The sequence below is a fragment of the Ammospiza caudacuta genome, chromosome 17, assembly GCF_027887145.1.
Source record: "Ammospiza caudacuta isolate bAmmCau1 chromosome 17, bAmmCau1.pri, whole genome shotgun sequence".
NCBI lineage: Eukaryota > Metazoa > Chordata > Aves > Passeriformes > Passerellidae > Ammospiza > Ammospiza caudacuta.
Window position 1 is genome coordinate 937,061 of NC_080609.1, and position 27,362 is coordinate 964,422.

The 27,362-nt window shown below is 53.0% G+C and overlaps 1 protein-coding gene across 1 annotated transcript; it reads left to right on the forward strand.

Moving 5' to 3' along the window:
* Positions 1–307: 307 nt before the first annotated feature.
* LOC131565406 (hydrocephalus-inducing protein homolog) lies at positions 308–25,721 on the forward strand. The gene is made up of 15 exons (XM_058816273.1): positions 308–337; positions 2,129–2,263; positions 3,693–3,892; positions 5,483–5,607; positions 6,881–7,085; positions 8,269–8,458; positions 9,551–9,650; positions 11,550–11,696; positions 12,151–12,319; positions 14,236–14,303; positions 16,488–16,720; positions 18,519–18,619; positions 23,921–23,976; positions 24,314–24,444; positions 25,650–25,721. Exons 1-15 carry the CDS (start codon positions 308–310, stop codon positions 25,719–25,721), a joined length of 1,962 nt encoding a protein of 653 aa, XP_058672256.1.
* The last annotated feature ends 1,641 nt before the right edge of the window (positions 25,722–27,362 follow it).

Below are 27,362 nucleotides of genomic sequence, written 5' to 3' on the forward strand. Positions count from 1 at the left end.
CCATGCCAAAAGAGCAGCTTGGCTTGAGCCTGCTCTGTGTGGCCCAGCAGCTGTGGATGAGCTCAGAGCAGAGGTGGGTGAGCCACTGTTTGCCCAGTGTGGGCTGGGCTGACGTGCTCCCCCAGAGTCTGTACTTCACTGGGGATCAGTGGAAGATTCTCCTGCATGAACCTTCCTCACAGCAGCTGAAGCTCTCCCTGCTCTCTCTCCTCTCCAGCTGCCGTCAGCTGCCCCGAAACAGAGCTGGTTTGGGGTTTCCCCACCAGAGCTGGTATTTCAGAACTTCGTCGCTCGGCAGGTGTCGGAAATGGTGCTGTCTCTCATGAATAAGGACAAGGTAAGTGCTGGCACCCAGAGCTTTAACGCTGTGCTGGAAGAGGAGAGTGCTCTCATTCCCTCAGTGTACAGCAAAGCAAGTTATCTGCTGCAGCACATGCAGAAGCAAATGTCTCAGCACCTTCTTCTGCAAGATGGTGGAAATCTTCCTGTGCTGGGAATTGTCCCCAGATTTTGGCCAGGCGTTGATGGTGTCTATCCCAAAGGAGTTTCCTTCTCTTGAAAGCTCTGGATTGACTGGAATGTTGAGGGCTGTACAGTTTTTACCTGCTCTCATGCTTTGTCTTGGGTCTATAGCACACCCTGTGTGTCCTTGGTTAATCTTGGCTCCTGGTAGGAATCTCTGCCTCTCTCAGCCAGTTTGGCTCCCTTTGTGCAGCTCACAGGCAAAGCTCAGGGGCTGAGCCTTCTGCACTTTATGCTGGAATCACTTCTCATTAATGGCATTGGCCCTGCAGGAACCGTGTTCTGCAAGAGCCCTGCAATCAGAGTGATGGAGCAGAAGCAGTGAGAGGCCTTTAGGTGCCACTTGAGGCTCCTGCTCAGCTTCATCCAGCTCTGCTCAGCTTTTCCAGAAGCAACACGGTGCTCTGCTTTCCCTTTGCAGAAGCACAGCACATCCAAAGCCATGTGCTCCTGGAGGTTTCCACCTTCACCTGAAGAAACTGGGATTGTTTTGCAGTTTCCCAAGAGAGCTGAGAGGGAAAAAGTTGAAAAACGTCAATTGTGTTCCACTGTAAAGAGGAAAACTTGAGACCATTTGAATTTCAGTCTGGGAAACATTTTCTCAAGTGAGGCTTGTGCCAAGAGTGGGCTGGCAGGAGGAGAGAGGAGGGAGTCCAAATCATCTGGTTTAGACTTTTGGAGAGCATTTTGGTGCTCAGGGGTTGATGATATCAGTGTGCTAGAAAATGCATGTGTGCTGTGTCTGTGTACCCCAGAGGGCCGAACCTGGCCTGCTGGCTGCAGGCAGGAATGCCCAGCAGCCCAGCTTGCCTGCACAGGCAGCAGGAAGCCCTGGAGAGCCAAGATTGGCTTTTCATACTGGAACCACACTGTCAGTCAGTGCTGGTCCTGTTTCTCCAGGCAGAAAATGCCTCTGAAGCCCCACGGTCAATAGACACCGCCTGTCTGTGTTTCTGTCACTTTTGGCAAGCTGGTTGCTCTCATGGTTTTATGATTCTTCCTTGCTGCTTTGCTGGCCATTTAAATTCTCTTTGCCATCTCCTTGTTTTAGGGATTGTCTTGCTGTGTTCATTCCTTCTTTTGCTTTTCAGGTTTGCTTTTATTCCCAGTAAGACCACAGTGTTTGGTCTCCTGTCTTGCTGCTCTGCCTGCCTGACTGTATCCCCAGAAGGTCCCTACCCAAACCTGATCTGCTAGAAGGGAATTTCTTCCTTCCCCCACAGAAATGGGCTGGTTTGCTTTTAGGTAGCACATTCCCCCTCAGGAACATGACCACTTCATGGCTGTGTGCAGGCAGAAGCCAGCAGGTTTTTTGGCCTTGTTGAACATGCAGGTGACTTGGTTCAGGTGCTGTGTCTCCATCCTGCTGGTGCTGACCTGCTCGGCCCTTCCTTCCCAGCAGGCGCTGCCCTACTGGCCCTGGCCAAAATGCTGGAGCCAGAGAGAAGGGATTCAAGTTCAGCCTTGTGAATGATGTGCCTGTGCCTGCTCAGCTGGAAGTGCTTTGGAAAAGGGGCAGGGGAGGGATGTTAGCAGGGCATGGACAGGTCTCCCCTCGTCCTGTTTCCACAGGTGGCAAAATCATAATTTCATGTCTTTGCTGCAGTTTCTTCACGTGGTGAAGGTCTCCATGGAGAGCTCACCTTACTTCCAGCTGGTGAGCTCCAGCGATGCGTACCGTGCCGTGCCGCCGGGCGCCTCTGCCCCTGTGCGCATCCGCTTCACCCCCAGCAAGAACAAGGTGAGGCTGGAGGAGCCAAAGCACACAATGATCTCCACAGCCATTGTTTTCCCTGCACTCTGGCTCCAGCCCATTGCATGCTGTGAGCTGGGCTCCAGGCGTGGGCAGGCAGCCTGCAGCCAGTCACACCTTGGCACTGCTGGCAGGCACTGCAGCCAGGCCTGACAGGCTCTGCTTGCCCTCCCTGCACACTGCTGAGCATTGCCAAGGGAAGATGCATGGGAAACAGGATGAAAATGACAGAGGGCTGTTGATAGATGTTGGGCCATCTCTAGGTCCAGTGGAAGGGGTTTCATTCTGATGGAAAACACCGGAGGAACAAAGAGGTCAGAGAGCTTTCCTCCTTCCTGGACTGCCAACAGCTTCCCTGCCTGCCCCTGGGCTGGAGCACAGCCGGTGCTTTTTCACCCCCTCTGTTGTGCAGCCTGTCAGCTGTGCTGTCCCAGAGCACAAGTGAGCTGCAGGGCCAGGGCAGAGGATGTGCTGTGCCCGTGAGCCCGGCCTGGCACAGGCACACTGGGCCCTGGGTGCCCTTGGTCAGCAGGAGGTTGCTGAGCTGCAGGGCACTTGGACACCTGCCTGAAGGAGCTGGTGTAGGGCAGGTACAAGCTGCAGGCAGAGCTGTGAGCCCAGAGCCCGTGGCAGTGACACTGCTGGGGCTCTGTCTTCATGCCTGTCCCTGTGCTTGCTCTGTCAGCTGGCACCCATTCCGTGCCAAAGGTGCTTTTGTGGGGAGGTTTGCACAGCAGTGCTGAGGCCCTGGCAAGTCTGATCTCAGTGCTGGGATCTGGATGGTCAATGTTCTGATCTGGAGGCTTGTTCATACAGAAGGGTTGAGGGCATGGCATGGAAGGGAGGAAGCCTTGCAGGGAAACAAAGAGAGGCCCTTTCCAACAGCATCCTGCTACCTCTTAGCACCGTTCTTCTCCTGACTTGGTTGGACAGGCAAAGTTAGAGGGGAGTTGTGAGCCAACTGATGTTTCTGCACCAGGCCAGAGGTGCAGGATGTCTTTGGGTGCAGCTGTTTTCTCCTCTTCCTTTTGCTGCTTAGAGTCAGTTGAATACTTTGTCCTATTCTCAGACAGTGGGAATATAGAAGCCTAAAGAGCAATGTCCTGTGTTCCCCAGCTCCATGTTGCTTAGAAGGAGCTTAGGAATTCTTTAACATCATTACAGTTTAGAGTAAAAATGATGGTGGCCTAGGGCTGTTATCTGTATGACCCAAGTGAAACAAGAGCTGAATGCCACTGAGACGGATTTTGCAAAGTGCGCAGGTGCCTTTAAAATGTGACATAGTAGTAGAACTTAGTGTTCATGTGAGGGTGCAATAGGTAAATGGATGCCCTTGAAGGGGTATAGGAAATGGTTTTTCTTCTGCCATGGGGATGGCACTAAATGTCCTGTGCTGAGCCAGTTTCTTTTCCTGCAGGATTATTGCCACGAGCTGGTGTGCCTCACTGCAAGGGAAAGGATCGTTGTGCCAATTCGGGCCATTGGTGCCCGAGCTGTGCTGGACTTCCCTGCCCAGCTGGACTTCTCCAAGTGTCCAGTCAAGGTCAGCACCCAGCAGACTCTGCTGGTGCGCAATGTCGGTGCCCGGGCAGCTCGGTACCAGCTGAGCACGCAGAGGTGAGGCAGCTCATCTGTCCCTGTGCAAACAGCTTTGGGTGAGAGCAGAGTTGGGAAAGAGCTACAGAAGGAACCAAGCACCGGATCTGCTGCCCTGCAGCCTGGCTGGAAGTGAGCAGGATGGAAGGCATCTGCTCTTGCTTTCAGTGGCCTTGGAGCTTTCTGTGTCCCAGATTCCCTGGACAGCAGGGGGCAGATGCAGGAGCACGAGCACTGATCTGGCTCTGGGGCTGCTGGGGCCTTGTCTTTCCTCCCCTCCCTCCAAAGTCTCACGTCCAGCACATGAACATTGCTGGCCCAAGGCTTCTCCATCAGCCAGCAGTGATGTCCTCACCAGTGGCAATGGGAACAGATCAGCCCATAATTACAGCAAGAGGTCCTTAATGAGCAGAACCTGAAGCGAGTTCATCAGCTGTTACTACTGACATGAACAAAGTTCAGCTTGCCAGATGTTCTCTTTGTTTTTGTGTGTGATGCATTCATCAGCAAAGTCCCCAGAACACATTTGAAGTGACAGATTGACCAGCAACAAAGCACCAAGGCCAGGAACTTTGGTTTCCTCACTGGGGCTGTAGAAGGGCACAAAGCCCAGCAGCTGCTGGGCAGAAGCACATTTCCCCTGAGCTGTCCCTGAGCATCAAAGCACAGAGTCTTGTGTTTATCAGGCAAGAGCTGTTTACCTGGTGACTAAATCCTGATTGCTCCTGTTAAATCCAAAGTGCACCAACGCATCTGCATCATTATTTCCAACACATTGCACAGAGTTTCTCTGCTGGGCCAAGCAAACAGTTACCAGCCTGCATGACAGCCCAGAGTCCCAGACTGCATTGCTGGCAAACACACAGAAACCTCCGGTTCTGCCTCCTTGATGTGCTGCTGCTCGTGGTGCTTCATTTAGCTGGGATTGGACCCTTCAGACTGTAAATGGCATCATCCTTTTGGGTTTCCATGTCACTGTATTGCTCTAATCTGCATTTGCACTCTTTCAGAGTTTTGATTACTCCTTTTCTTAGAGCAGCTTTCATTGAAATGCCTTCAAAAGTTGCCCTTTTTAGGCTAAATCACAGTGTTTTCAAGGTAAAATAAACCAAAGAAGCACACTGCAAATTCAACAGGAACTATTCCTTGGTCTTCAGAGAAAAGTTCCTTCTCCCTGTCTGATTCCTAGGCTGTAATCTCCCAGGACAGGGAGTGCCCTACCATTTGCATCTCTTGAGATGGGATTTGTAGGCAGCAGGAAAAGAGAAATTCCTGAGGCAGTCAGTGTCAAGTTGTGCATGCAAATAGCTCTGAAGCCTCTCTGTGCTTTTCACAAACCATTCTCTGATGGGATTGCTGGCAGTGGGAGCCTTGAGGCTCATTGCAGAGAGCTGGATGCAGAGTATGGGGAGCTGAGGCCCTTTTACCCCCAGGGTCTTGTGAGGGCTGGATCTTGTCAGCAGTGGCTCAGTGGCTGTTTGTGATCCTGTCTGTTCTGTCTCTTGTGCTGCCTGTGCTTGGTTTGCTCCCTGCTTGCCCAAGGGAGCTGCAGTGCAGCAGGAATCTCATGGCCAGGCGTCCCCAGGCCTGACCCCTCTTTCTGTGTTGCAGTCCTTTCTCCGTGGTGCCGGCCACAGGAGCTCTGGGCGCTGGTGACACCGTGCAGGTGACAGTGGCATTTCACCCGCTGGCCAGCGGTGCCCATTGCGGCTCCCTGGCCCTGTGTTGCAGCTCAGGTGAGTGCTGGGCCCTGCAGGGCACAGGACAGTTCTGCACATGGCTCCCTGCTCTCCCATCCCCTGCATTGCCTCCAGAGGTGCCTCCCCTGTTCACCTTTACCCCAAAGCAAACTGAGAACTCCTTGGTGTTTAGGGGCTTGAGAAAGGCAAAGATTTTTGACTGCTGTTTTGCTGGGACTTGCTGAGTGGAGGAAGGAGGAACTCTGATTCTCCACTACCATGTGGCTATGCCTGGGTGAAGTTTTATTTGATTCCTGGGCAGTGCTGTAGGTGAGGTCTCCATCAGACTCTCTCCAATGCAATGGATTTCTTGCACACCTCTGTCCCATATGCTGCTTCTCCATTGGCTTGTCACAGGCCCTTTTTCTGTGTGGCCCTTACACATAGATGTAGTTTCTGCCTAACAACATTTTCAGGCCCTCAAGTTCCTTTTTTGTGACAAATCAAAATGAGTTTTTCCCTGTCCCCATTTCCCAGGCTGTTCAAGCTGTTGCAAACCTCTCACATCTATCTCCCATTTGATTTCTAGACTGAGGGATCCCATTCAGTAGAATGTAGAAACTGCTCTGTACTCACTAATCTTTCCTTTTGTCCCTTTCTTATTTGATTTGAAATGCTCCAGCTTGGTTTTTCAGATCAGAACAATATAAAATATTTAAAGTCTGATGTGCCTGTGGGTTTGGACAGGGAGATGATTTTCATGGTGCTCATTCTGTAGTGGTTTGTCACATTGCAGAGCCAGGCTGGTTGTGTTTCCTCACCTGTGTCCCCTCCTGCTGTGGGCTGTCACTTCACTTGTTCCTCTGGGCCTCCTTTTGCTGCCCACCTGCCCCCAGGCATATTTGCTGGTCAGCAAGAAGGGATCCAAGGGATCAGGAGAGACAGGAGTCTCCTGGGATGCCCGGGGAGAGCCTGGGCAAGGCAGGACTGAGCAGGGCTCCTCAGCCCTGTCACCTGAAGGACTTGGATGCAGAAATCCTGGTGATCTGAGTGGGTCACCGGAGCACATGGACCAATCTCCCTCTCCATCCTGTCCCCTTGGGGCCAAATCTCTACAAACACCCTCAGAAATAAGATGTTTTAGGAGGTGCCCAGGACATCCTCACGCTGTACACACAGAGCTGAAGGATGTGATCAATGGGGTGGTCCACAGAAGGCCTCCTTCAGCGCAAAACTGGGACACTTTGTTCTGTGCCCTGTGCTTTGCTCTGTCCCTTGTGCTTCCATCAGCCAGTGAGCTGAGCAAAGACTCCCCTTTGCTTTGTTCCAGGTGAAGAAAGAATCCACACAAAGCTCCAGGGAGAAGCTGTAGATGTCAACGTTGGGCTGAGCACAAATTCCGTGGAGCTTGACAAGACTTTCACCACCATGTCAAGCCACAGAACCCTGTTCATTGAAAATAGGAGTAACATCACAGCCCACTTCCAGTGGAAGGCTTTTGCTACTGAGGAAGAAGAGAATGAAGAGAAGAGGAGGTTGGTTTGAAAGATGCATTTCAGTGAGATACAGGCCCAAGACTGAAACTAACGTGTGGCCTCAGGGGATGTTGGTGCTTTTGAATGGTTTAGGCCAAGTGAACCATGCCCGGCACTGGGGTGTGTGTCCCTGGGCTTCAGGAGCTCAGCACTCAGCATTCCAGGTCATTTATACTCCAACCAGGGATGGCATTTTGGGAAGGAAAGGTTGATTGGGATGACTGGATTTCCTCACCTTCTAATTGGGCTCTTGTCTCTCTAACCTTCTTTCTACATGACCTGGCAACATCCTTAGACATTTCCTGAGTTGCCAGTCCCTCTTTCCAAAGGTGATACACCCTCTTTTTTCCCTTTAGTTCCTTCAAAATCTCCTTGCCTTGCGGGCTGGTAGTGTGTCCCTGTGCTGCTGTCAGAGAGGTTTTGAGCTCTCAGAGCAGAGAGGATTTTTTGTGAGAGAAGATAGTGCAGGATCCTTTCCCTCTCAGGACATTCTAGTGCCATGCACTGGGATGGGATCCAAAGAGCTCTGGCTCATGAAAAGGTCTCTCCAGGAGTTTGCTGTCTCCCTCCTGCACAGCAAAGTTCCTTCCCCTCTCAGAGCCTCTGTTTTCATGCATATTGCATATAAAAACTTGAATGTCCCCGAAAGGAATCGGTGCCTGAATTCATCAATTTCCTGTGGAAGTGCTCTGGGATGCTCTTGTGAAAGGCAGAGTAGGGAACGGGGCAGGTCCAAACTGGAAGAAACAAAGAGTGATGCTGGTAACACGTAGCTGCAAGCCAGCTTTGTCTCCCCTTGCCAGGGAAATGCTGCAGTGGGTGCTCTGTGATCTTTCTGTGCCCCCCCGAGCAGCTCAGTGGGAGGAAAAGCCACTAGAAATGGCTGGTTGATTCTCCCTCAGCTGTGGCAGAGGCTTTGAGGCAGGAGGCTCTCTGGAGGGATGCTGGCTTTGCAAACCTCTGCTGAGCTTGCAAGTGTGGAGTGAAACTCCCTGCTGGGTCAGGGAACAGCAAGTTGTCCTCTGATCCCTGTGGGACCCTCGTGGCTTGGGCTCAGCCTTTGCTGGGGAGCTGCTGCTGCTGCTCCTCCTCAAGTGCTTTGCTCTCCTGTGCTCACACATCTCTCTGCAAATCTGTGGCTCATGAAACCATCTGCTGGCCTTGTCTCTCCCTGGGGCTGCAGGCAGTGTTTGCTGCGGCCTCCCAAAGAGGTGTCCCAGGAAAACTTCCCAGAGGAGAAAGAAACAGAGAAGGTGAAGGGCTTTTGTGGGGATCACAGTACCCTCCTGAGCAGCATGGACCAGGAGAAAATGGTAAAGGTGCAAGAAGACCCCATGCTGTTCTCTGATGACATTTTTTTCCTTGAGCCAATGGTAAGTGATAGCTGAGAACATTCTCTTCCTCCTCCTCCTCCTCCTCCTCCTCCCATCCACCCTACTCCCTACACCCACCCCTTCCCCGGCTGTGGTCACTGGGCAGATCCTCAGCTGGCCCCATGTGCTGGCAGCGAGGACATGGAGTTTCTGGTGAGGGTGCAGGGCTCGCTGCTGAAAGCATTTGTGCACTGCAGGCTCCAGGCAGGGCTGGGAGCCTGACAAAGCCCAGCTCTGCTGCCAGGCTCGAGCTCAAGGCACTGCCTGCATGCCCTGTCAGTGTCCCAGGGAGCAGTTCTTGTAGGCAGGGGCTCCCCCCACACGTGGGGCTCAGCAGAGGCTGTTGGAGCACTGCCAGCTCACACACTGACCTGAAGCTTGCAATTGTTCCCTGGCAAAAGGAGGCCAAATTCAGCCCAAGGTTCATGACAGAAATGCCCTCCGGTAACCATGCCTTGCACTATTTCTGAGTGTCCCTTCCAGCGTCATCTGTGAGCCTGGACACCAGGGTGGAAGGTTGAAATGGGCCTTTGGAGTTGTCCTGCACACAGGGACAGAAAACCTTTTCCTTTTCTGGTGGTGCAAGCAAACTGCCACATGCTCCCATCAACCAGAGCCTTGATTCTGAGTACTGGCATTGTGAGAGATGATGAATGCCTGGTGTGTGCACAGTGGAACACCCTTCTCATCTTGGAGTAAACCCTAGAATAATCCCAGCCTCTGCTTTCTTTCAGTAGAGGTTAAACTAATATTTTTATTTCCAAGGAAGGGGATCATGTTCTCTTCTTGGTTACAGCTATGGCCCATCTAAGGCCAAGAGCCAGCAGGGCACAGTGGCAGTTGCATCCCACTGTAGCTGACAGCAGCATGATGTGCCCAAGAGCTTGTGTCAGAGCAGCAGGAATATTGTGGAGAGTGGGAGCTGATCAGCTGAGCATTGAGAGCTGTGTTGGGCTGGGTTTGGAGTGTTTCCTTGGCTCCTTGTGCTGTTCACTCATCACTGATGCTCTAAACAAAGGCTTACAGGAGGGTGGTGAAAACAAGCAATGTGAAGTTTGCACAGCAATGTTTTGCTGTCTCTTTCTGCTGCAGGAGGGAGAAATCGGGCCGAATTGTTCAGCTGAAATCAAGGTGACCTTCAAACCCCTGGAAGCACTGGAGTATGGAAGTGTGGCTTACTGCAGCATCTCAGGTGCAGCTCCTTTGCCCTGCCTCTCTCCCCCTCAGTGAAGCCATGGTGCCAGCCTGAGCCCACTGGGCTCCCATGGAAGTGCTGGGAAGGGTCCCTGGTCAGCAGGGCAGTGCTGGCACATCCCCCCTGGCCCTGCAGCTCCCAGGGAGTCTCCCGTGCCAGGCCAGGGCTCAGAATGCTGTGTGTGCCTGACTGATCCCAGAACAGCCCAGGCAGTGCAGGGAGAGGTTTTCATGCCGTGGCTTTGCCAGCATTCCCTCAAAGGCCAGAGAGCTCCAGAGCAGAACAGCTTTAGTGAACAAGCACTCAGCCCCTGCAGGCCCCTGGCCTCCAGGATGGCTCCATTTGCCATGGATCCATCATCAGGAAGCAGGAGCTGAGTTAGAAATGGGCTCCCTGAGCCTGGACCACCTCCCAGTGCCCAGACAGCAGCAGAGCAGAGGGGGCTGAGCCCACTGAGCCCGGGCTGTTGGTAGAGGGAGCAGCCTTGGCCAGCAGCTGCTTCTCTCCCTGTGTGGCAGTTGTCACCTTGCAGCTCTCAGTCTGTGGCAATAGAACACAGTGCTGAGTGTCACAAGGGGAGCACTTGGGCAACAAAGTCCTGTGCTCCTGGGCCAGGGAGTTTGGCAATTGCCAAACCCTGTTGGAGCTTTGTGCCTGCACTGAATGGATTTCAAAGCTCCTCTAGGTGCATGGGAAGGAAACCACAGAATCACAGTATGGTAAGGATGGAATGGACCTTAAAGATCATCTAGTGCCAAGGCCCCTATCATGGGCCAGGACACTGCCCCCTAGAGCAGAGAGCTCCAAGCCCCATCCAGCCTGGCTTGGAACACTTGCAGGGCTGGAACCTCCACAACATCCCTGGGGAACCTGCTCCAGTGCCCCACCACCCTCACAGGAAAAATTTCTTCCCGAATATCTCACCTAAATCTCCTTTCTCTCCATTTCTACCCATTACTCCTTGACCTGTCACTACAGGCACCAGAGATGTTTTAAACTCAGCAAACTGGTGGCTCAAATTGGAAAGCAGCCCAGGGAATGGGTTAGAAATTGCAAGTCAGCCTCAGGGGATATGTCCTGAGGGAAGAGAAGGGTCCATATCTTCTCCTGCAGCATCAGGAGCTGGTTGCATCCAGCTCAGAGTCAAGGTCTAGCACTGAGGCAGCCTGGAAAATCCAGTGGAGCAGAGGGAATGATTGTACTGCAATGGACATCTCTCCCCAGGCTGTGAGAGCAGGCTGCCCCTGCAGCTCAGAGGGGAAGGCCAAGGACCCTTGGTTGAACTCAGCTCTCCTACTCTGAACCTTGGGAACGTTTTCGTCAACACCCCCCATGTCTGTGAGGTGAGCAGCAGGGCTTGGGATGGATCCTGATGGCTCCTGAGGCAGCAGCAAGCCTGGTGCAGCTGTGGACTTGCTGCCAACCTGGGCAGCTGTGAGCAGGGAATATTTGATGGACTGCTCAAATCTGGGAGGTCACAAAGGTGTGTCAGTTGTTCCTGAAGCCCCAGTCCCTGCCTTTGGGCAGCCTTCCTTAGGGATCAGCTGGGAGGCTTCCTGCAAAACAACCCCTTGGCACATGAAACCAACACTGGCTCCCAAAGCTGCATGTTCAGAGGCTTTTGTGGCAGTGCCAGACACAAGGCACCTTTGGACTGGGCTCTGCAGAAGCAGCTGCACCAAAGTGGCTGCCTTTGAGCTTCAGCCCACTGCCAACAGCTGCCAGCCAAGTGTCTTCTGCTTATTGCTGCAATCACAGGAAATCCTTGGGAGTTCTCTCCCTTGCTGACCAGTCCCTCACCACACTTCAGCCTCGGTGCATCTCTGGCTCTAGAAAGAGAAAAGTGTTCCTGGGAATAAAGCAAAGGGGTTTTCTACCTATTTGCCTCTCCCCCAGTAGAGTCAAGCTTGCAAAACTTCATGAGGCACTGCATCATGGCAGACACTTTGAAAAGCTTGGCTGTGGATGGGAAAGACACGCTGAGTTTTGTCACCAAAAGATGGTGCTGTCTGTACGTTTTGATGCTGATGCCTCATTCTCAAGGTATTGTTTTCATGGTCTGGGAAAAGGTGAATGAGCAGATGGTGCTGTTGGAGCTGTGCTCACTGGGGCAGCAGCAGCTCTGGGGTGATTCCCTAGGCAGCTGCAATCAGCCCACGTTGCTCTCAGCGCCAGCTCTCAATGCGCTTGGTGCTGCTGGGCAGAGGGGCACTGCTCCGTGCCCATGGGATAAGCCCAGGGTGACTGAAGTTCTGTGGAGTTGCCACTGCTCTGCATGAAAACCCAAAGGCAGAACTTGTCCTGTTGTATCTTTGGACTTGTGCCATTCAGCAGCACAAAGCATCTTCTGCCTTTTCTGGGTGTTCATTGCATCATTAGACAATAACTCACAAGAAGGGAAGATTCCACACGTATTTCCATTTTGCTTTCTTGCTGCTGCAGGTGAAACTGATGAACCAAGGAGCTATTGATGCTCCCTTCACCTGTCTCCCTTCAGCCACCAACCTGGGTTTGTGTTTCAAGTTTGCCCCCGAGGAGGGCATCATTGCAGCAGGTGGGAGCCAGGCTGTGCAGATCTCCTTCAGTGCCACCGTGCTGGGGAGCTTTGAGGAGGAGTTCCGGTTCAGTGTGGCTGGATCTCCTGTGCCTGCCATCCTGACCATCAAGTAAGGACCCTGGGAGCTGGGTGGGCACATCTGTAGCTGTCTCTGGGACATCCCCCACCTGCCTCCTTTTGGGGTGGAGCAGAGGAAAAAGGTGTTTCCTGAGGTCTGAATCTCTGCTCTGCCGCTGGCATTGCTTTGGTGTCAGGCTGCCTCCTGCCCTGTGTGGTAGCCGGGAGCTGGAATGACTCGTCCCTGCAGGGATCTCCCTGTACCTTGGGCCATGGCAGGCAGTGGGATGGATCAGCTTTGGGCAGCAGCTGCTCTGGGATGTCCCACCTGAACACCCAGCAAGGCCCCCAGGGCTTTGCAGATGGGCCAGCCTGGCTGATTCTGCAGCAGCAGCAGCAGTGTTTGTAAAACCTTGTGTGAATAATCCCTGCCAGATGGGCAGCAGCAGCCTCAGCTCACCTCTCATGGCCATGCTGTGGGGCACAAGCTGTGCCCCCAGCTCCTATGCCCAGAGGGCTCTGGTGCCTCCTTTGCACAGCCAGCAAAGCGCTGATGTGGGAGTCAGGAACTGTGCCAAGGACTTGGGCACCATCCCGTGGGCTGGTGCCATGGCAAGAGACAATCCTGGCCCAGCCACAGGGAGAAGGGCGGATCATAGGGGAGGCAGAGCTCAGTGCTCAGCACCACAGCAGCGTGAGGCCTTGTCCCTGCCAGCCTGAGCCATGTGCTGCAGGATAATGGAGTGGAAGCAGGAGAGCTGATGCTGGCTGCTCTGCAGCTTTGGAGCTGGGCTGCTGCTCTTGGGCAGCACTGGCTCAAGGCAGTGAAGAAATGAAAGCAATCTGCACTGGATGATACCAATGAGATAAGGGAGACGGGTAAAGAAGAACAAGGAAGCTATTCCTTAGCAAGAGAAAAGTGGTGAGCAGGTGCGCCCATAGTGGAGAAACAATGATGCTGCCTTTGTTTTTGGAGGAAAAGTGCTGCTTTTTTCATTTGGAAATCCAGAGGGAACCTTTCACCATCAAATAATTGATTCTCCTCTGTCCCTCCCCCAGAATGGCCATGGGGTGTTTGTGCATAAGCAGCTTTCTCCTTGAGCAGGGGCAGGTGTCTCTTGTTGAGATGTGCAGAGCAGAGCCAGGGGCAGTCCTGTGAGTACAATAGAGGACACAGTTCACTGGTTCTTGATTTTGAACCAAAAGGCAGAGTGGGCACTGATTGGTATCAACCATGAAATCAACTGGTGAATGTTGTGCAGCTTCAAGTGCTGATTTCAGTGGATGTTGGTGGCTTTTGGAGTGTGTCTGCTGAGTTCAAGGGCAGGTGAGGTGCTGTGCTAGATTCAGGACAGCCAAGTTTGGTTGTTGAAGCTCTTGCTCTTGGCTGTGCCAGCTGGTGCACTGCTGACAAGCTGGTCCTTTCCTCTAGGATTCATCTGTGCCCTGGGTAGAACTGTTGCTGCTCTTTTCAGAGGATGTTTGGCAATGCCCTGGATTCGTGTCTCAGAACAGTGTCTGTAATGATTGTGTGGGTCAAACTCTCTTGAGAAAGCTCCTCCATGGGAACAGCAGTTGCAGCTCAGAAGGAGCAAAGCAGGGAAGCTGTGGCTGGAAGGGCTGCTTACAGAAGTTAGTGGGGACACCTTGATGTCCATGCCATTGCAGATGGGGAAACTGAGGCACGGAGCCATGTCTGGGTGTGTGTTCAGGGTCCTTCATGGGACCCCCAGCAACCCGGGGGCTTCTCCTGCCTGCCCTGTGCCCAGAGCCCATCAGGGGCTGTTGGCTGCTGCCCCTTGGCTGGAGCTGCCTCCTGTGCCCAGGGCCCTGTGCTGAGCACACGGGGCTGTGTTGGCTGGAAACCCAGGGTGCCCTGAGCCCGGGTTTTGTGCCCCCGAGCCACGACAGCCGGACCTTTGCAATGCCTTTAACCGAGCCATTGCCTGCTCTGTCCTCGGCCTGCAGGGGCAGCGTCACTGCACCGAGTTTACACTTCGACCTCGCTGAGCTCGACTTCGGGGACATCTCCTTTGGTGAGTGTTCCCTGGGCTGGGACACAGCCTCAGGGATGTGTGCTTTCCAACAGAAAAGCATCCCTCACTCCTGCCCTGCCCCAGCAGCCTCTTCAGGCTGTGAACTGCAGGGCTGCTGCTGCTGCTGCTGCTGCCTCAGGGGGCATTTTGCCATTGTGAGATCCAATGGAAGCAAGGAATAGAAAGGCAGAATTTTCTGGTGTCTCTGTGCTGCTTTAAAAGACAGATGTCTGCCAAGGAAGGTGGGAATCTTGCTGCAATGGAAAGATGAGCCCCTCCCTCCAAATGATTATCCCTTTGAAATGACAGGGCTCCCAGGCAAAACTGTGGGAAAAGGAATAACAGTTCTTTGCTAGACTGTCTCAGGAGAGCACAGACAAGAAGGCAAGGACAGACATTTCCCAGATGCCAGGTCCTGTTTTTCCCCTTTGGTGGAGTTCTGGTGACAGCAGGAGGAGCTGTGGGCTCTGGCAGGGCAGGGATCCCCCCCCAGCCGGTGCGGGAAGGGAAGGGAAGGGAAGGGAAGGAGGAAATGCTCCTTTTGCAGAGCCCCAGAGGGCAGGGGGATGCGGGCAGTGCCCAGCAGCAGCAGCAGCAGCAGCAGCGGGGCAGGCAGGCAGGGTCGGTGCCAGCGCTGAGCTGCAGCCAGGGCAGCCCCGGGCCAAGCACAAACCTCCCGCAGCAGCAGCGGCCGAGCTGCGACCCCCGAGCGGGAGGAAGGGAAGCTCCGCTCCCTGCCCAGCCTCAGCTCCCACTGCACAGCCGCCCACGGCATCACGCCACAACTCCCAAAAACCCCCAAGGGAAAAGCCCAGCCCAGGGCCAAAACCCCCCAAAACCCCCCAGGACCCCTGTCCCCCTTCCCAGACCCAGGGCAACGTTCACTGCCAAGCCTAAAGCCAGAACAATGAAGTTCATGAACTTCTGAAGGAAACTCATTGCCTTTCTTGAGCTGCTTCTTCCCCAGCCTGAATCACCACGGAGGCGCTTGTCAAGTTGACTTTGGAAGGAATGAAAGAAGAAAGGCAACAGATGGAAATATGGGTGTGAAGCAGGAGACTGATCCTGCTGAATCCAATTTCATGCCTAAGGGCTCTTCGGCTGAAGGCAGCTGTTGTATCTTTGCTTCTTTGTAACTGTTGACTGTTGTCTGCATGTGCTGGCCTCAGTCTCGTTGGAGGTTTTGACATCTGGGTTTGTCCTTTTTGTGCCTCTCTTGCCTCCCTGCTGGAGTCCCTGCTGGAGCTGGCAGTGGTCACTTGGATGGGCACAGAGAAGCTCTGGGCTGCAGCTGCAGTTGTTTTTCCTCCCCATCTGTGTCCCATTGACTCTTGGTGAGCAGGCCTGGGGAGAAGTCTCCTGCCCACAGAGCTGGCCCGCCCAGCCAGATGTGCAGTGCAGAGCAGGCTGTGGCTGCTCTGCGCGCTCTGCAGGACATCCCCACCATGAGTGGCTGTATCTCTGGCTTTGCAGGATGGAAAGCAAATCTCAGAGCCAAAGTGGGGTAAACCCTTGCAGGCAGCACTCTCAGTGAGCAGCACGGCTGTGATGTCCCTGTTTGTGGGCTGAGGTGGGACCTGGTTCCTGATTGCTAATCTCAAAGCAAGGCTCGGCTGTGCCCCCAGCTGAGTGGGCTCTGAGCTGTCACGTGCTCAGTCTGTTTGGCCCAAAGCAAGAGATGCCTTAAGGATCCTGCAGAGAGAAGCTGCATTAGGGTGCATTGCATCACGTTCTAGTTGCTGATCCCATCCTCACTTTCTTTTGCTGTAGCTTCTTCTCACTGACAACTCACTCTTTATATGTCTTGAAAAAGGTGGGAGTGTTGGCAGGCTGAGCAGGGAATTGGACAGCTTGAATTCTCAGAGTAAATGCTGGGTCTGGGTGCACACTCATCACTGAGAGAGAACTGGTGCTGGTTTGGGGCAGGTGAGGGAGCTTGGCCCCATCACAAAGAGAGAAGCTTGCAGTGTTCAGCAGGGCTAGGAGTGGGCATTTTCAAGGCTGCAGTCTGGAATCTGTGTCAAAGGGAACTAAGTGACGATTAATTCCTCACTCAGCTTCTGGGTGAGCTGTAGTTCAGAAAATAAAGAGCTCCACTCCAATGCCACTTGGATCCTGCCAGGATCTTGCCCCCAGGATCATGCCCTGATGGGTGCCTGAATGGATATTTGTGTCCTTGCCCAGGCTTTCCCTACACGCAGCGCTGCCGCCTCACCAACAGCTCCGCGGTGCCCCTGACGTTCCAGCTCCGCATGTCGGACGATGGCACGCAGCCGGCTGTGGACAGCGTGGATCAGATCCGCAGGGACACCGACCCAGCCTGGAGCAAGGGAATCCATTTCCATGTGGAGCCCAGGGAGTTCACCATCAATCCCAGCGGAGGCACCATCCTCCCCCAGGGACACCGGGACATCGAGGTACGGCAAGAGCCCAGCCACAGCCGCTGCAGCACCAGGGCTGGAGCTGCACTGCAGGGTGGGAGGGCTTCAGCTCTGGTGCCAGCTTGGAGCATCCTGGCACGGAGAGATCTGCACTGCTGGGAGGCCTCTGCTGGCAGGCTTAGTCGGGATGTTCCTCAAGGAGCACTGTTTGCTTTCCAAAATCATATGCCTGAGTTCACAGACCTTATGGTCAAGGCCTGAAACCATTCTTGTGTTTTTGAGAACAATTGATTTGATTGCAACGGGGCAGAGCAAGGATGAGGGCAGAAGGTGGCTGTTAGAGAGATGTCATTGTATCAAGCAGTGAGCTTTTCTTCTTGGTGTCATTTCCCCCCTCCTGGGGAGCAGAATGATTTGTGTTCACTGCAGGAAGCTCCAGTGGAGACAAAAAATCTGCAGCCATGTGTAGCGGTTCAAAGTTATTGTATTGATTCCTTGTTAAGTGGTTTGTTCTGTTGTACCCCGTGTTGTCCCCGAGTTAGTTTACCCCTGGGTTTTAGCCTCCCTCAAAGCTGTCCCTCATGCCATTCCCTGCCCCTTGTTCCAGCTCTTTCCCTGCCTGTCAAACCCAGCCCCTTTTGTTCCCCAACTTTCTTTGCTAATTTAACCTGGAGCCAATCCCTGTCTGCAACGCCCCTTTGGAATTCCCCTGTGCCTGGAGGCCCCATTGGCCCAAGTGAGCCATCCTCCCCACCCTCCTACCCAAAGTGGCCCCAGACACTTGATGTAATCCCCTCAGTGCTCCCCTGAGGATTCCCTTTTGGTTTGCTGTTTGTATCCACCCCCTGATTTGTGTCTGTACAAAAGCCCTTGCACAGGAGTGTCCAGGGCTCTTTTGGCTCTGATCCTTTTGCTTGGAATAAACCTTTCTTGTGTAATTTCAAGACACAGATCCTCCTCCTTTCTCCTGTGCCTGGTCCCGTTGGTGGCTTGTCTCTTGCAGTGTAGAGCAAGAGGCTCTGAGGGTTCTGCCTGTGGTGAATGCCCACCCTGGGGCAGTTCTGAGGGTTCTGCCTGTGGTCAATGCCCACCCTGGGGCAGTTCTGAGGGTTATGCCTCTGGTCATTGCCCAGCCTGGGGCAGTTCTGAGGGTTCTGCCTCTGGTCATTGCCCACCCTGGGGCAGTTCTGAGGGTTCTGCCTGTGGTCAATGCCCAGCCTGGGGCAGTTCTGAGGGTTCTGCCTGTGGTCAATGCCCACCCTAGGGCAGTTCTGAGGGTTCTGCCTGTGGTCATTGCCCAGCCCGGGGCAGTTCTGAGGGTTCTGCCTGTGGTCATTGCCCAGCCTGGGGCAGTTCTGAGGGTTCTGCCTGTGGTCAATGCCCAGCCTGGGGCAGTTCCCCACTCCTGGCGTGGGGCCGGAGTTCTCAGAGCCAGCCTGGGCTCGGGGTCCCAGGGCAGCCATGAACTGCCCAGCACCTGCTGGGCCACACTTTGCCCTCAGCCTCCTGCTGTAAAGCTGAACTCATTGTGCTCAAGTCAGATTTCCTCGGCATGGATGTCTTTGTAGTCAGATGAGAAATTGGCCCCTTAATTTGAATGCAGTGGTGCATGGAGCTGTAGTCTAATGTTTTAATGTAGCTGACCTGTGCCCTGATAGCAAGGTGTGTTTAACAAATGTGGTATTGCCAGAAGGCTTCTGTTACTCTGAGACTGTGCTCTACACATGGAGCAGCAGAAGAATGAAGGGCAAATCCTCCCTCAGGAACTGGAGGATATCACCCGTGGGTAATGAGCTTTGGGAAGGAAGAATTGACTGTTCTTCTCTTCCACCAGGTGACCCTGTGCTCCAACACGGTGATGGAGTTCTACCGGAGATTGCTGGTGGACCTGGAGGGTATTGGCAAGGGAGTGGCATCCCTGATCATCACAGCCAGGTACCAGCCCTTGCCTGGCCTCCCCCAGGCACTGCCTTGCCCAGGCTGTGCTGGCTGCAGCTGCCAAGAAGAAGTGCTGCTGAATGCCCTCATGTTGTGCCAGCTGGACACGAGAACAGCAGTGCTTGGGCAGCAGCCCGTGGTGAAAAGCACGTTTGCTCACAGCCCAGCACGGTCCTGGGCCCTCTTCTAAAGGCACCAGGAATGATATCATTGATTGGCCTTGTTTTTGGTGCTTGAGGTGGAACAAATTTCCTGAGGGCCTCCTCTCCTTCAGGCTGCAAGAGGTGGAGTTGTGCTGGCTGTGAGCACGGTGCACTGGTTTGGGCCACACCAAGCAGCTGCTGAGAGTCAGGCTCTGCCTCTGTCCATGAGGGCACATGGCAGGGGAGAAGTGGCTCCCAGCAAGAGTGGGGAGGGCAAGGTGTGACAAGGGGAAAGCAGCCCTTGATGTGGCAGGTCAGCTCCAGTTTTTGTCCTTCCCTCTGCTTCCCATTTTGAGCTTTAATGTTGTCAGAGTTGAGAGCAAAAGTCGTTGTTGCTGCAGCAGAATTCCATGCTGCTGTGCTGCTGTGGGTGTCAGTGTGATGCCCAGAGGGATGCAGCTCCCTGGTGCTGTTCCCTGTGCCAGGCAGAGCCATCCAGGCAGTGCCTGGGCTGCCACTGTGTACAGCAGGTGGAGCTGGGGCCAGGCAGTGCCTGGAGCTGTGCAGTGAAGGAGCCAGGGAGCTGCAGGGCCTGGCAGGGCCTGATCAGCCCCTCTGTGGGGCAGCTGCTGTCTCGTGCCCTCCAGGGCTGGGGCAAAGAGCTGAGTTCTCAGGCAGGGCAACAGCACCATGGCAGAGAAGGGAGTCAGTTTTACTGAGACCCTGGAGCTGTGTGTTCCTTGAGCCTTAGGGAGCACTGATCCTTGTTGGGAAGGCTCCCCCAGAGCTCGTGGGTCACTGGCACTGTTGCAGGAGTCCTTGCAAGCCTTCTTGGGTAAAGGAGGGGCTGAGGCAGCTGTGGGGCAAAGTGCTCTGCCTGGGGCGCTTGGCAGCCTCTGGGTGCTGCCTCTCAGGGTTTGCCCCTCCTTGACAAGACATGTGGGAGTGGGAAGAGGTAGAAGGCAATTTATCCCTGTAGGGCTCTTCGATGTGCATTTGACAGTGACCAATGTGTTCTGCTCCATTTCACAATCTTTGGGGGTAGGCATTCTCCATTCTCTCAGTATCTCTGATTGTCCTGGGCTCATCTCTTTGCCCAGATGTCTCGTTCCTGAGCTCCAAGTGTCCTCCTCAGTGGTGCTGTGTGATGAGTGCCACCTGAAGGTGCCCTACGAGAGGAAGATCCTCATTAGGAATCCCAGCCACCTTCCTGGCTGCTACGGGCTTATTCCCCAGGTTTGGCATCACATCCACCTCCTCCTGTCAAATATTCCTGAGGAGATTATTAGGGGAACAAAGGGTTTGGATAAGAGTTTGCTGGTTTCTATTCAGTCTTAAAGATCTGCTGAGAACAGGATCCTACCCAACTGTAAACTTGAGGAGGCAGTTTAAGCTCCTGAGGAAACAGTTGATGCTCTAGTCCTCAGGGTGTTTTCCTGTGGGAGATCTTAGAGGGTTGTGAAAAGCTGCTGCACCCACAGACACCAGTGCCTGTGCTGGCAGCCTCCTTGCAGGATCCCCTGGGAGTGCTAACCCTACAATTCTTGCATCTTGTTTGTGCCTTTGACCTTTGTCCTGGGGAGCTTTAAAGGTGTGTGTAAGTTGCTGTTGTGGTGGATGTTAAGGAGCCTACAGTTTCTTGAGAGGTCCCTCTGAATCTGCGTTTCATTGTGTCCCTTCCAGAAGCGCAAGGAGGACTCTGCTGTGCTCTACTCCAGCCCCAAGCCCTGTGGGATTGTGCAGCCCCAGAGCACAGCAGAGATCCCAGTTGTGGTGGCAGTGCAGGCCCTGGGCACTCATCGCACCAACGTTCTCATCGGCGTGTTCGGGGATGAGAGAAACCCCCTGGTGAGGGCAAGGGGAGATGTGAGCCTGTGTGCAGCTGCTCCTGGCAGGGTGCACAGGGACAGGGATTCTGCCGGGGAAAACAGGCACAGGCTGCTGGGGAGAAGGACAGGAGGGACGGGGGCACAAACAGCTCCTGCCTTAGAGGGGGGAATCTCAGTGTCTGACACAGAATGGAGTTGGGCTAAGCTGGAATCCAGGGGCATTTGAGGTCATTATTCTTTCAAATGCTGGTAACTTTGGAAACATCTGTTTGAAAATGTCATCTCTCTGAGCGCAAGAGAGGATGTCAGAAGTCTTCTGGGAACCTTGAGCTTTCTGTAAAAGAAAGGAAAGCTGGCATTTGAAGAGTGGTTGCAAGGACTGAAACTTCGATTAAAACATATGGAAATGGCAATGCCAAATTCCCTGGATGGCACCAAACATCTGAACCCGGGCCATCGTGGCACTGCCTGTAAATCAGCGAACAGGAAGGAAAGGCAATGCAGGCTGTGCCAGGGAGCCTGAAGTTTGAGCAAACAGTTGCTTTTGACTATCAGGCTGCTTCCCTTAAAGAGGAGGGTTTCTCCCCACCAGAAGAACCAGTTGTTTAACTGTCAGGCTGGTCTTACCTAGAGATTTCTTGCAAAGATAAAAGCTTTCGGACAGTAATTTTTAGTTTGAAAGGTTCTCTTAGCTTAATCCTTTTCAATTTGGAGGTGAACATGTAATTTTCTTTTTCCCCAAAAGCCCAGCATTTCAGCTGGAGAGTGGTAGCTGTCCCTAAAGAAATAACTTGAGCAGGGTTGAGCTGTTGAAGGTTTTTTAGGCTTATCTGTTGTGGTTTGTTTTGGGTTTTTTAAAATCTTTCTTGCTTGCTTCCTGGAACAGAGAGCACAATTACGGAGCTCAGGACGGCTGGCAGAAATCTCCCCAAGCCCAAGGCTGGCAGAGCTTGGCAAGATCCCAGCACCACAGCCTGTGTATGTATGGATGGAAGGATGGATGGATGGATGGGGAATGCGACCTGAGTCGCCTGGGAGTGTTGTAAAATGTCAACCAACCCCCCAGCAGTGTCAGGGGAACATTCCTGATAAATCCCTGGTGGAGCTGCAGAGTTTCTGGCCTTGGGCACTGGGTGGGCTGTGCTGGCTGGGCACTGGCTGGGTCTGCCCCTCGGTGTCTCCAATCTCACCTTTTTGCTGCCTTCTCTGTCTTTTCCTCTCCCACTGTGCTTTTTGCATCCCCACCAGGTGTAAATGCCTGTTCTCTGTAATTGCTCAATGCGAGCAGTTGCAGCTGCTGCAGCACCTCAGTGCCATCCCTGGGCTGCCTTTAGAACAGACCTGCCCCAGCCTGAATAGGGAAGTGCTGGATCAAACCATTTCTCAGTCCAACGAGCCAGCACCCAGCCAGGGGCTGCATCCTGGCCAGGAGCTGCTCGTGCAGGTGTCCCTCCCTCCCTCTCTCCCACTGCAGGTCCCTGTTCATAGTTTTTTATTTTCCAGAGATGAGCTCCACCCACCTAAATTCAAACCCCAGCCACCAAAGGAGATGAGAACCAGTCTGGATTGCCCGGCAACTCGATGGAGGCACTTCAGGACTGGGCAGGAGGAGGCAGCCAGAGCCCTGTCCAGGTTTAGACCAAATCTGGGGAAGAATCCCCCGAAGGAGCTGCGGTGGGAAAAAAGCAGATCCAATCGGCCCCTCCCCCCAACTGGTCCAGCAGGAAAAAATACCTCCCTGGAGAAAGGTGCAAAAAAACCTGTTTGTTAAACAATAAAACCAAAACAATATCAAACAATGAGACCCCTTGCCACTCTAAAAGAGATGACAAACTGAGAAAAGCCCGTCCCTGGGTTGCAGCTCACTCAGTCTCTGATCAGTCCCTCCGGTGCTGGAATTGTCGCAGGCCAGGCCCGGCCCGGTGGGCCACAGGTGCAGCTGCAGGTGCTCTCCTGGGGGTTCAGTCCAGAGCAGGTTTCAAGAGGTCCAAAGAAAAGAAAATACACAGTCCAGGGAACTTCTTTGCCTCAGCTAGCTAACACTAACTAAAAAGCCAAAGAAGAGCTCGGTCCCGCTGTCTGTCCGCGACAACAACAGTCCAGGAGCAGGAATGTGGGGGAGTGGAGTGCAGTGTATGAAAACAAACTGCGCGCTTCTTCTCTCCCCCCTTCACTCTCTGGAGCACTGTTAAAGGTGCAAAACTTATTATTCAACATAAACAGAATGAGACGATTGGGGATAAAAGCATCATATGGTCAACCCAGGACATTCCACCCCTTATCCCCATATCATCTGCTCACTACTAAAACTAATATAAACTCTAAATCTACAAGTACATACATGATACATCCATTATACAGCTATACACAGACAATGGTAATAACATTCAGCAAACAGTGATATTTACAGAGGTTTTATCCAACATTCAGATCTCCCTGAGGTACACATCGTGTTCTTCCATCTTTTTGCATTATCCACCACGTGCAACCTGGTCCCTGAGCAAAAACAACCCCACGAATGGGTTTGTCTGTATTCGAGGCAGGATTAATCCAAACTGTCTTCCCTAATAAACCTCTGACATGTACCACTGGGACTTTGTCTCCATCTACTCTCTGCAAAGGCTCAGATTGGGCAGGGCCCACTCGGTTAGTAGAGCCTCGGGTGTGAACTAACCAGGTGGCTTTTGCCAGATGCTGCTCCCAGTTTTTGAAAGATCCCCCACCTAATGCTTTCAATGTGGTTTTTAACAGTCCGTTGTACCTCTCTACTTTTCCTGCAGCTGGTGCATGGTAGGGGATATGGTACACCCACTCAATGCCATGTTCCCTAGCCCAGGTGTTGATAAGGCTGTTCTTGAAATGAGTCCCATTGTCTGACTCAGTCCTCTCAGGGGTACCATGTCTCCACAGAACTTGCTTTTCCAGGCCCAGGATGGTGTTCCGGGCTGTAGCATGAGACACAGGGTAGGTTTCCAACCATCCAGTGGTGGCTTCCACCATGGTCAGCACGTAGCGCTTGCCCTGGCGTGTCTGGGGCAGTGTGATGGAGTCAATCTGCCAGGCCTCCCCATACTTGTACTTGGACCACCGCCCACCGTACCAGAGGGGCTTCACTCGCTTGGCCTGCTTGATGGCAGCACACGTCTCACAGTCATGGATAACCTGAGCAATACTGTCCATGGTTAAATCCACCCCTGGGTCTCGTGCCCACTTATAGGTGGCATCCCTGCCCTGATGGCCTGAGGCATCGTGGGCCCATCGAGCTGGGAATAACTCTCTTTTATGTTGCCAATCTAAGTCTATCTTTGACACCTCTATCTTTGCAGCCTGGTCTACTTGCTCATTGTTTTGGTGCTCCTCATTGGCTCTACTCTTTGGGAACGTGAGCATCCACATGGCAGACCTTCACAGGTAGCCTCCCTACCCTGGTAGCAATGTCTTTCCACTCTTCAGCAGTCGAAATTGGTTTTCTTCTACGCTGCCAGTTAGCCTGTTTCCAGCTCTCCAGCCATCCCCACAGAGCATTGGCTGCCATCCATGAATCAGTGTAGAGGTAGAGCTTTGGCCACTTCTCTCTCTCCGCAATGTCCAGGGCCAGTTGAACAGCTTTGAGTTCAGCAAGTTGGCTTGATTCACCTTCTCCTTCAGTGGCCTCTGCCACCTGTCATGTGGGGCTCCATACGGCTGCTTTCCACTTCCGGTTCATTCCCACAATGCAGCACGAACCATCAGTAAAGAGAGCGTATCGTGGATCTTCTGCTGGCAGTTGGTTGTATGGTGGAGCTTCCTCAGCCCGTGTCGCTTCTTGTTCCCCTTCATCAGCGAGACCAAAGTTTTCACCCTCTGGCCAGTTTGTAATTATTTCCAGAATCCCAGGGCGATTCAGTTTTCCAATACGGGTGCGCTGTGTAATAACAGCAATCCATTTGCTCCATGTAGCACTGGTGGCATGGTGCGTAGAGGGAACTTTTGCTTTGGACATCCACCCCAGTACTGGTAGTCGGGGTGCCAGGAGGAGTTGTGCTTCAGGGCCTATTACCTCTGAGGCAGCCTGGACTCCTTCATAGGCAGCCAAGATTTCCTTCTCTGTGGGAGTGTAGTTGGCTTCAGAGCCTCTGTAGCTTCGACTCCAAAATCCCAGTGGTCGGCCTCGAGTCTCCCCAGGCACCTTCTGCCAAAGGCTCCAGGACAAGCCATGGTTCCCGGCTGCAGAGTAGAGCACGTTCTTCACCTCTGGTCCTGTCCTGACTGGGCCAAGGGCCACTCCATGAGCGATCTCCTGCTTGATCTGTGCAAAGGTTTGTTGCTGCTCAGGGCCCCAGTGGAAAGTGTTCTTCTTAAGGGTGACCAGGTAGAGAGGGCTCACGATCCGATTGTATTCGGGAATGTGCATCCTCCAAAAACCTATGGCACCTAGGAAAGCTTGTGTTTCTTTCTTGCTGGATGGTGGAGACATTGCTGTGATCTTGTTGATGACATTGGTTGGGAATCTGACACCGTCGATCTTGCCACTTCACTCTTAGAAACTGGGTCTCTCAGGCAGGTCCCTTGACTTTGCTCTTCTTGATGGCAAAGCCAGCTTTTAGGAGAATCTGGATGAAATTTTCCTCTTTCTGGAACACCTCTGCTGCTGTCTTCCCCCACACAATGATGTCATCAATATATTGCAGGTGTTCTGGAGCCTCACCCTTTTCCAGTGCAGCCTGGATCAGTCCATGGCAGATGGTGGGGCTGTGCTTCCACCCCTGGGGCAGTCGGCTCCAGGTGTACTGCACTCCCCTCCATGTGAAAGCAACTGAGGCCTGCATTCTACTGTCAGAGGAATGGAGAAAAAGGCATTGGCAATGTCTATAGTGGCGTACCACCTTGCTGCCTTGGACTCCAGCTCGTACTGGAGCTCTAATGTGTCAGGCACAGCAGCACTCAGTGGTGGAGTCACTTCATTCAAGGCACGATAGTCCACTGTCAGTCTCCATTCTCCTTCAGATTTACGCACAGGCCAAATGGGGCTGTTGAAGGGTGATGGGTCTTGCTGACCACCCCTTGTCTCTCCAGCTCTCGGATCATCTTATGGATGGGGATCACGGCATCTTGAGTGGTTCTATACTGTCGTCGATGCACTGTTGAGGTGGCAATTGGTACTCGTTGCTCTTCTCCCGTCAGGCATCCTACTGCAGATAATCTCAGATAACCCAGGCAAGGTGTTCAATTGCTGGATGCCCTCTGTCTCTAGAGCAGCTATTCCAAATGCCCATCTGAGTCCTTTTGGGTCTTTGAAATACCCGCTTCGAAGGTAGTCTATGCCCAAAATACATGGGGCCTCTGGGCCAGTCACAATAGGATGCTTCTTCCACTCATTTCCAGTCAGGCTCATATCAGCTTCCACCAAAGTGAAATCCTGGGATCCCCCTGTCACACCAGCAATAGAAACAGACTCTGTCCCCACATGTCTTGATGGGATTAATGTGCATTGCGCACCAGTATCAACCAAAGCTTTGTACTCTTGTGGTTCCGATGTGCCAGGCCAACGAATCCACACAGACCAGAAAACATTGTTTTCCCCGGCCTCTACCTGGCTAGAGGCAGGGCCCCTCTAAGCCTGGTTACCCTTCTTTCCCTGGGCATATATTTTGGATGTTCCTTCGAGAGGATCAGACATGTCATCATCATCATACCTGGTGGTTTGGCTACGGGCAACTGGAGCTGCTTTCCTCCTGGTGGCTTCCTTCAGTTCATGCACCCGTTGTGCCAGAACAGCAGTAGGTTTCCTATCCCACCTTCTCATGTTTTGCCCACAATCACGCAGGTAGAACCACAGCTCAGTTTGTGGGGTGTACCTTCTCTCATCATCTGGGAAACGTCTGCCTTGAATACCAGAACCTCTAATCTGTACTGCTGAAATTTGGACAAGGTCTTCTTTAATCTCCTCTCTAAGCTTCTTATGATTCTCCTCTATCTTATCCTCTAAGTTCTGCAGACGTGTTTCTACCGCTGCGATTCTGGCATGTGTCGGGCCATGTACAGCATCTGCATATGCTCGGAGCTTCCTTGCCATGTCAAGCACAGTCTCATCCCTCTCATCCCTCCTCATTATGGCTAAAGCAGAAGCATATTCATGTGGCCCAAGTCATTCAAGTTTTCGCCACGTCACAGACATGCATGGTACTAAGTCTGGGTTCCTAGTTGTTACATCATCTGAGAAGATAATCTCAGCCACTGCCATTTCTCTCAGGCGTTGGATCCCTTGCTCTATGGTCTTCCACTGAGTTTGTTGCATATAGAGATCATCTGCACACAGGTATCTTCGTGCAACACTGTTCAAGACCCGTGCCCAGAGGCTGTGTGGATTAGCCCCCCTCATCATTTCTTGATCGATGACAGGATCCTGTGACAGGGATCCCAAATGCCTCGCTTCAGTGCCATCCAGAATTGTAGCCTCACCTGCAGCATCCCAGAGACGGACCAACCAACTAATTATGGATTCATCGGGTCGTCAGGTGTTATCCTTCCTTAGGCCACGAAGGTCCTTCAGGGAAAAGGACTCAATATTTGCATCTGATCTTGCAACTGCTGCTTTGAATCCTGATTTTATGTCAGGAGGCATTGAGGTTCCTTCTCCTCCATCATCATCATCATCATCATCATCATCATCATCATCATCATCATCATCCACTGGTCGATTGGTCTGGTTGGTGCATTTCCCAGTTCTAGTGCTGGTAGCAACAGCCATGGGTTTAGATGCTGGCTTAGGCTCACTATCTGGTTTGG